The sequence below is a fragment of the Gossypium hirsutum genome, chromosome A02 (assembly GCF_007990345.1).
Source record: "Gossypium hirsutum isolate 1008001.06 chromosome A02, Gossypium_hirsutum_v2.1, whole genome shotgun sequence".
Taxonomy (NCBI): Eukaryota; Viridiplantae; Streptophyta; class Magnoliopsida; order Malvales; family Malvaceae; genus Gossypium; species Gossypium hirsutum.
Window position 1 is genome coordinate 5,886,356 of NC_053425.1, and position 9,377 is coordinate 5,895,732.

Below are 9,377 nucleotides of genomic sequence, written 5' to 3' on the forward strand. Positions count from 1 at the left end.
AAGCTCCATTTATGCATGTAAGCCCGTTTTCATTTGGTTTTTAATAATTTCTACATTTTTAAACTCGGTACAGCTTAATCTAGCTAGCCCGTATCTCCGTTTTCGAAACTGCTATAGATTTTGAATGATGCCATTGTTGAATGCTTGGTTTTTTTAGATGTTTTATGATAGAATATTAATGTTTGAAGCTAGATTAACAAGTTTTATAAAGTGATTTTTGACAAAAATGTCAATTAAGGACTAAATTGAGAAAAATGTAAAATTCATGGTTAGATGTGTGAATAAATGAAAAAATGGGTTGTTATGAGCATAAATGAAATTCGACTAGCTTGGGATATGATGAAATTGATTAAACTTGCATTTTAATTTGTAAAAAGGTCAAAAGTGTAAGGGTAAAATAGTACTTTTACCAAAATATGAAATTGGGTTAAAATGAATAGAATATGAATTGAAATAGCTGAATTTGATTGATTAGATCAAGTTAAGCCTCGTACGAGTCTATATTAAGGGAAAAATAAAGTTTCAGACTAATCGATCCAAATCGTCATTACAATGAACGAGGTAAGTTCGTATGCAATAAGCATTGTTATATTTATGCTTTTAATTCTTGGATATTATATAAATTGAATATACGTGAGTATTGTTATGTTTGATAACATATTGGCTAAATATGGCACTTAGTGTGCAATTCGATATAGCTTCAGCTAAATTTGGCACTTAGTGTGCGATTTGAGATAGCTTCAGCTATGTACAGCATTTACTGTGTGCGATATCAAATATGGCACTCAGTATGCGAAATATTGAAAATGGCAGTTAGTGTGCGAGATATTGAGAATGACATTTAGTGTGCAAAATATCGAATGATTTAATGGGAAAAGTCAAGATGAGAATGAAAGTTCAATCGAATTAAGTGATATAGGTACGTACAAAACCTATATGAGAATTAAATGAAGGTAATTTGGCAAATTATTAGTGTATCATGTATATGAAATGAGAAAGATTTATGTATAAGTATGTTTCATGCTAAAATGTGTTTATTTGGTTATAATGAGGTATGAATTGAGTGATATGTGAGTTATGAGTTATAGTTGTTTAAACTAAATATTCATATGGCACTAAGTGTGTAATATAATGATAAACATTTATGCACTAAGTGTGTGAGTTCTTAAAGCATTGAAAGATTTTTGAACAATTAAAATGTATTGAACAAATAGGTGATAAATAAATACTGGAAACTACATGTACGTACTATACCTATGTGGTAGTTCATACTATGTGTATGAAGCAGATGAATTTGTATATATATGATAAATGGTTATGAATTAGAACTGAATGATGATATGAGAACTACTAAGTGTTTATTAATTGATTATTTGTATTTTATGAACTGTTGAGTATTATTGGTACAAACTTACTAAGCTTTATAGCTTACTTGTGTTATTTTTCTATGTTTTATAGTGATTCGGACGTTCGCTCGGGTTGAAAGTTAGCGGGGATCGCATCACACTATCTGATTTTGGTTTTGGTATTTATATACTTATGACTTGGTTATATGGCATGTATAGGCCTGAGTCTTTTTTATAAAGGTTTAGGTGATGTATTTGGTCATTTTATATGGCTTATTAATGACTTATGTTTGTTGTGTAATTGTATTGTGTAATGGAATAATTTGCTATATTGGTGATGGTTTAAGATGATCATTTGGTCAATTGGTATATGATAAGTATTTACTTATGAAAAGCATGAATTTGGACTTAATAAATGAATGGCTAATAGATGATTTATGAGTCACGCTTTGTTTGTGATTGATGGTAGTAAAAATACATACTGAAATAGGTTGTATTGATATGTATGATATGTACTTTGGTATATAATTAAATAGGTGAATAATGATGAAAGAATCATGCTAGTTGGTATATGTTTGAATGTATAAATGGTATTGATTTGAGTATATGAATGCTTGATTTTGAAATGGCTTATAATGTGTATTGAAATGGATATTTTGGTTGCCTATATATATATTTGAAATGGTACCATTTTGATTACTAGGTGTGCATTAGAAAAGGGTGGCAAGTTGGCTTTGCAATGAGCCTATTTTTGTCTACACGGGCAGAGACACGGGTGTGTGTCTCAGCCGTGTGCGATACACGGTCATGTTACACGACCGTGTATCCCCTGGGATAGCCTTTCAAAGTTAAGCTAGTATACCCTGCAGTTTTGACACGGCCTAGACACACAAGCGTGTCTACTAGCAGTGTGTGGCACACGGGCTGGCACATCTTCTCTAATTTTCCCATGGCCGTGACACACGGGCGTGTCCTTGGCCGTGTGGTAAAGTCAGTATGTATGCTCTATTTTCACACTATATGTGACACGAGCATGTCTATGACCGTGTGAGACACACGGCCTGTTCACACGGGCGTGTGACCCTGAAAACTTGAAAATTTTCTAAGGTTCTTAAAGTTTGCAAATAATATCGGTTTAGTCCCAAACCACTTCTAAGCATGTTTTAAGGTCTCATAGACCTATATAAGGGACAGTGTGATTATGAATGAATGAAATATGATAATATATGTCATCAACGTAAGAACTATGAATGTGAACGATGTGTATTGATCGGTAATGCCTCGTAACCCTATTTTGGCGACTGATACGGGTTAGGGGTGTTACACCTAGGAACTAATTTGCAAAACTGTTAAAGGTTTTGAATGTTGCCATTGATGAATATGTATGATTTTTGATGATTGATGATAGATTATGAATATTTGATGTTAGTTAAACAAGTTTTGTTAAGTGATTTTTAGTGAAAATGCAAATTAGGGGCTAAATTGAGAAATGTTTAAAATGTGTGGTTGAAATGTGTAATAAATGAAAGTTTAGGGCTACTAAGGACCCTATAGAAATTCAGCACTCATGAAATTAGAAAGCATTTGTGTAATTTGTGTTTTTATGTGATAAGGACTAAATTGTAAAAATGTGAAACTTTAGGGGCTAAAGTGTAAAAATGCCTAAATATGTGTTTGTGGACTGAATTGAATGAATTGATGAATTAATGAGTTAATTTTGAATAAATTTAGATCAAGAAATGAGGAATTCAGACCTAGATCGAGGAAAAACGAAAGTTATCGAATAATCAACTCAAATCGTCGTTTTAACATCTGAGGTAAGTTAATACGTGATAAACATTATTACAATTATGTTTTTTTTAATGCTTGGATATTGCATGGTTGGAATGGTTTAGTTGAATGAAGTATATATGTGAATTATGTCAAGTGAAGCAAATTGAATTGATAGGTTTTGAATCGGTAAATGGCATTGTATTGAGTATTGAAATGGTTGAAATGGATATTGAATGATTGTGTATTGGTTGATGACTTTTGGCTGTATATTTATGTTTTAAAATGGTACCATTTGAGCTTGTATGGGTATGTGCAAAATGGGTGGCAAAATGGCTTGGTAAATGGCTTATTTTTGTCCACACGGGCAGAGATACGGGCGTGTGTCTCAGCCATATGCGATACACTGTTATGCTACATAGTTGTGTATCCCCTAGTGTTGAAATTGAAATGAAGTCAGTATGCTCCACACGGCCTCACACATGGCTGTTTGGCTGGCCGAGTGGCACAAGTTAGTATACCCCCTAAATGGCACGCGGCCTAGCACACGGGCGTGTGACTTGGCCGTGTTGCATAAGTCAGTATACCCTACAGGTTTGGCACGGCCTAGTACACGGCCTAGCACACGGGTGTGTGTGGCCACTTCGAAGGACACATGGGCTAGACACAAGGGCGTGTGGTCAGCCGTGTGACCCAAGTCAGTATGTATACCCTGTTTTCACATAGGCATGTCTGAAGCCGTGTGAGGCACACGGCCTATTCACACGAGCGTGTGACCCTTGTATGTTTGAAATTTTTACAAGTTTTCAAAATTTTTGTATGTTATCGGTTTAGTCCCTAACTACTTCTAAAACATGTTTAAGGTCTTGTAGGCCCTTATAAGGGACAATGTGAATGTGTTGAATGAGTTATGTGAATGAATGCTTTATGTATGAGTTATGTATATTAAATGATGTATATTAATCGGTAATACCTTGTAACCCTATTCTGATGGTGAATACGAGTGAAGGGTGTTACACAGCCTCAATCTTACAAGGATCAACTCGAATCCCCTCAGCAGAAACCACATACCCCAGAAAAGTGACTTCATGAAGCTAGAACTCACACTTACTAAACTTAGCGTACAACTGCTTCTCACATAGAATCTGGAGCGTAACTCTAAGATGCTCGTCATGTTCATCTTCAGTTTTAAAGTATATCAAAATATCGTGATGAAAACTATGACGAACTAATCTAGATAGGGCTAAAACACTCGGTTAATAAGATCCATAACTACGGCCGGTGCATTTGCCAACCCAAACGGCATAACTAGGAACTCATAATGCCCATACTGAGTCCTAAATGCAGTCTTATGGACATCCACCTCTTTAACCCTCAACTGATGATACCCTGAACGAAGATCGATCTTAGAGAATATAGAAGCCCCTCAGAACTGATCAAATAAGTCGTCAATCCTCGAAAGTGGGTACTTGTTCTTAATAGTCAACTTATTCAACTGCCGATAATCTATACACATCCTCATGGTCCTATCCTTCTTCTTAACAAACAGAATCGGTGCTCTCCATGGAAATACATTGGGATGGATGAAACCACGGCCTAAAAGTTCCTGCAGTTAAGCCTTAAGCTCTGTAAGCTCCTTCGGTGTCATACAATAGGGGGCGATAGACACCGGAGCTGTACCAGGAAGAAGTTCAATCTCAAATTCCACTTCCCGATTTGGAGGTAAACTTGGTAGCTCCTCAGGAAAGACGTCTGGAAAGTCCCTTACAGTTCTGATATCTTTTACAGTAGAGTCCCCAAAAATAGAAACACTAATATAAGCCAAGAATGCCCCACATCCGTTACGAACTAGTTTCTTAGCCACCAGTGTAGAGATCACATTAGCCAAATAATTCTAACGTTCTCCAATCATGACTACCTCATTATCCTCACCAGTTCTCAAGATGACCCTCTTAGTCGCACAGTCCAGACTAACACAGTGCTTGACCGACCAGTCCATACCTAGAATTAGGTCGAATTCCCCAAACGAAAGCACTATCAGATTAGCCAAAAATACCTACCCTTGAACCTTTAGCGGAACATCTCTATACGGTTTGCTAACCTAAACTGATTGCCTAATGGACTCAGTATAGTCACCTCACTAGAAGTACTCTCAACCAAAATCCCTAAGTTTTCAGACACAGTACTAGCTACATAGGAATGTGTGGAACCTATATTTATCAAAGCAAAGTAAGGTACATCATAAATTAAGAACGTACCGGTAATGACGTCTGGAGCATCTTTGCCATCTTGGCAATGAGTAGCATAAACAAGAGTAGGCTGACTCGCCTCAGTTTGTCCAGCACCTCTGTCTGGTGCTCTTTGTCCACGGCCTATACTGTTGCCACCCTTAGCCTGAGCGTGACCCATCGATGGCTGCTGAACTACCCTCTGTGGCTATATAGTACCAGAACCCGGAGCTTGCATCTGATCGGCCCTCAGCAGACACTCCCGAATGCAGTGCTTTAATGACTCACACCTCAAACATGCCTCAGTCCTCCTCCAACACTCGCCCTGATGGCCTCTACCACAATCTCCACACAACTGCAATCTAGTAGGAGCAACAAGGTGCCCAGCTCTAACCGGCCCATCAGTCCTAGCCTTTTTCTTAGGCCTCTGTACTAAATTCGAGGGCTCTGAATCCCTCCTGTTCTTAGCCCTCTCACGATCCCTATTTTAACGCTCAGCGCGCTTAACCTTTTCGGCAATCTTTGCCTTATATACCAGAATGGAGAACTCTCGCTCTCTCTGGGGAGCTATCAGTAGCCTCAGATTATCCCTAAATGAACACATCTCTCGTATTCAGACGCTACCATACCTCATGCATAGCGGCTCAGTCTTAGAAATTCGACCTCATACTCGGCCACTGATCGATCTCTATGTGTGAGATTCAGAAACTCATGCCTACGAGCGTCGATGTAACTTGCTCTCACATATTTCCCTTGGAAGGCAGACTTAAAAAACTTCCAAGATAGACGATCGGGCTGGGTACCCTCCTTAACAGTTAGCCACCACTAATAGGCCTCATCGCGAAGCAACGAGTCTACACCCTTTAGTTTCTGCTCAAGGGTACAGTCTAAATTGTCCATTATCCTTTCAGTAGCCTCCATCCAATATTCAGCCAAACTAAGGGCGACTCCAGTGACACCCCTAAAAAGTTTAGCTCCGTTGGACCGGAGTTGTTCCGTAACTGGCCCTCAGCCCCCAGGTCCAATGTTGGGCCCAGCAACCCTTTCCAGTATCCTTAACATAGCCTAGGACAATACGTCGTCCCCAGCCATGCGACCTTGAGACCCAGTCTCAGTAGCAGGTGACACCAGCGTGTCACTCGTATCCAAGTTTGGCATGCTGCCCAGAGAAGAGGACTCAGCTCAAGCCCCTCTATGGCCTCTACCTCGGCCTTTAGTACCACGTCCACAGATACCTCGTGTGCTCATGTCTATTTGGATTTATCTTATTACGAATTTTATGAATCAGTTACAGTTTTAGTATTTGATAATAAATGTTTTATGTAAAGCAGTATCATAAATTCAGAGTTTGTTTTTTGCAAGTACAATCTTTATCAGTTTTAGTTTCAGTACAGTTTCAGTATACACTAATTAGAGTGTTTTTAGAACAAACTATCTATAATATTATAACAGATTATCAGAATACTTACGGGATCGACGCCAGAGACTCTGTGTACCACATTCTCAGTCAAATCATTTCAAATCATTTGAAAATCAGTTTTTTAAAAACCAAGTTTTAGTACCCAAAATCCACAGTCGAGTTTTGCAACTGGCTCTGATACCACTAAATGTAACACCCCAAACCCGGCCTAGACATTATGGTCGAATCTGGCAATGTCACATGAAATGGAATTTTAAAACGAATTTATCAAGTTAAAACCGTTTTCGTTTATTAGAGTTTATTTATTTTCCATCAATTCCAAAACTATTTTCTCGTTAATTTGATTCGTTTAAAACCTATTCTATAGCAGAAGCCTTTAAAACCATGATATTTAAATAAAATTATTCACTTTTAGGAAAAATGTTGTGTTTAATGAAACCGAGTTTCATTGCTGTTCAAAAGTTCGTGAAAACAGTTAAAATCCTAAAACAATGGTAAACAGTCCAAAAGTCCCAAATTACATCAAAATATCCAGAAAACAAATAGGAATTAAAACCATAAAAGAAATTAAACCGTTCAATAGACTTATGGTCACCGTTGAGTCCTCCGCCGCACCAATCCGTAGATAAAACAGAAAGGGGTGAGTTTACGTAAACTCAGTGTGTAATTCCCACAGAAAAACATGCATACAATCAAACAACAGTCATCAGTCAAATACAGTCTGGCCTAAGCCCATTATAGTATCAAATACAGTTTAGGCCTTAGCCCATTCAGATACAGTTCCAAATATAAATTAGGGCCTTAGCCCATCAGTGTGCATACAGCATCAGAAATCAGTATCCTACCCATTAGCCTCTACACACCATCTCCAACCATCCTTACACACCATGTGGAGTTTAAAACACCCACCCAATCCTACACACCAAGTCGTACCGAATGCAGCAGATATCAATAATATTGCAGCTGAGTTGCCAGATAATAGACATGAAAACCTTTCAGTACACTTCCTTCAATATTCAATCATCCCACCCCAATGCAGAAGCAACTTGACATGCTCAATGTAGAAATACAGAATACATGCGTACATGCTAACATTCAGTTATCAGTCATACATATAGATCAGTAAACATGCATAGATCTAACAAGCTCAGTACATACATTGTCTATTCAGATAACACAATTTAGGGTATAAGTAGCACTTACCGACCCTACAGTAGGTTTACAGTCGACTTGGGCGACCCGTGCAACCCTAGGAATCATTATAGCTAAAAAGGCCCATATGCCCAGATTGGCCTTGGCCCGTGTGGATCACACGGCCTAGCCCAAATTTCCACACACCCGTGTGGACTACCCATATGGGCCCACACGCCCATGTGGCCTACATTGCCCAATTTGGTCAAGCCCGTATGTCGTACACGGCCTACCTAGCCATTACACAGTCGTGTCTAGCACACAGCATGACCTTCGTCAATCACATACTCGTGTTTTTTCACATGGCCTACCGCACAGCCTATCACTCGGCCATGTGGCATCAATAGAAAGGTTTTCAGCTTTTACCGAAATTGCATTTTCTTGCGATTTGGGTACACACTTGGAACGATTTCAATGCTACTGCAACTACGAACACTCCAGAACATAAAAATCAGTATACCAACACTCAAAATCAGACCTATTACACGTTTGAATCAAAATTACAAAACTGACAACAACATCAATCCACCTTCAACACTTACCCCAACACCTTTAAACGATTTGATCACATTTATGCATAAGGAGAGCCCCTTATGCCCTAGTTTGTTGCTACCAAAATAGTGAATAAGATTCCAACCGAAAAGAATAAAGAAATCATGAACAATTAAAAGGAAACCCCTATTTGTAGAATAATCTATGCTTACTTACCAAACACACAAGGAATTGAAAAGCTGGAATACTGGAGTGGAACAAAAGAATTGACAACAATAGAAGAAAGTGAAAAAGAGGGAGAAGAGCATGAACGTTAGAATTTTGAGAGGAAAGGAGGGAGAATCGAAATTTTGAGAAAAATAAAATAAAAATCTGATAACTTCCCCCCCAAATCCCTTAATTATCTCTATTACTCATAATTCCTACTTGACCAAAACTCTCTCGGTTGAACGAGCAAAAATAGACTCCCACACTCGCCCAAAGATTCGAACACAAGACCTTCAACAATCTAACACTCAACTTAACCACCAGACCAATAGGCCCATTTTGATATGATTTAGTAAATAATTTAATATAAGCCCACTAAACAAAGATAGGGCTTAATTCCAAAAATAACAAAAATTTTCCAAAGCCAAGGCTTGAACTTGGTACCTCACACACACACACCCAAAACACATATCCACTAAAGCAGATACACAATTATGTCACTTTTTAACAAAAACAAAAATAAGAATTTTGGGGCGTTACAAAATTAGATAAGAATAATCACTTTACTTATCTTGTTATGATAGGCAAAAAGACACGCAAATGCATATATATTATTTAATAGTCACTTCTACTCATAATTCCTCCCCAATTCTTAAACTAGAAATAAAATAAATTTAAGTGCGCTCGAATCTATGTCCACCTTATTATTGTAATAACAAATGT

The 9,377-nt window shown here is 37.9% G+C and overlaps 1 protein-coding gene across 1 annotated transcript; it reads right to left on the reverse strand.

The window, feature by feature from the left end:
• Positions 1-4,728: 4,728 nt before the first annotated feature.
• Positions 4,729-5,525, reverse strand: LOC107942508 (uncharacterized). Its single transcript, XM_016876186.1, has 4 exons — positions 5,375-5,525; positions 5,207-5,326; positions 5,035-5,117; positions 4,729-4,971 (listed from the first exon to the last, which is right to left on the reverse strand). The coding sequence occupies exons 1-4, from the start codon at positions 5,523-5,525 to the stop codon at positions 4,729-4,731; spliced, it is 597 nt and encodes a 198-aa protein (XP_016731675.1).
• Positions 5,526-9,377: the final 3,852 nt, after the last annotated feature.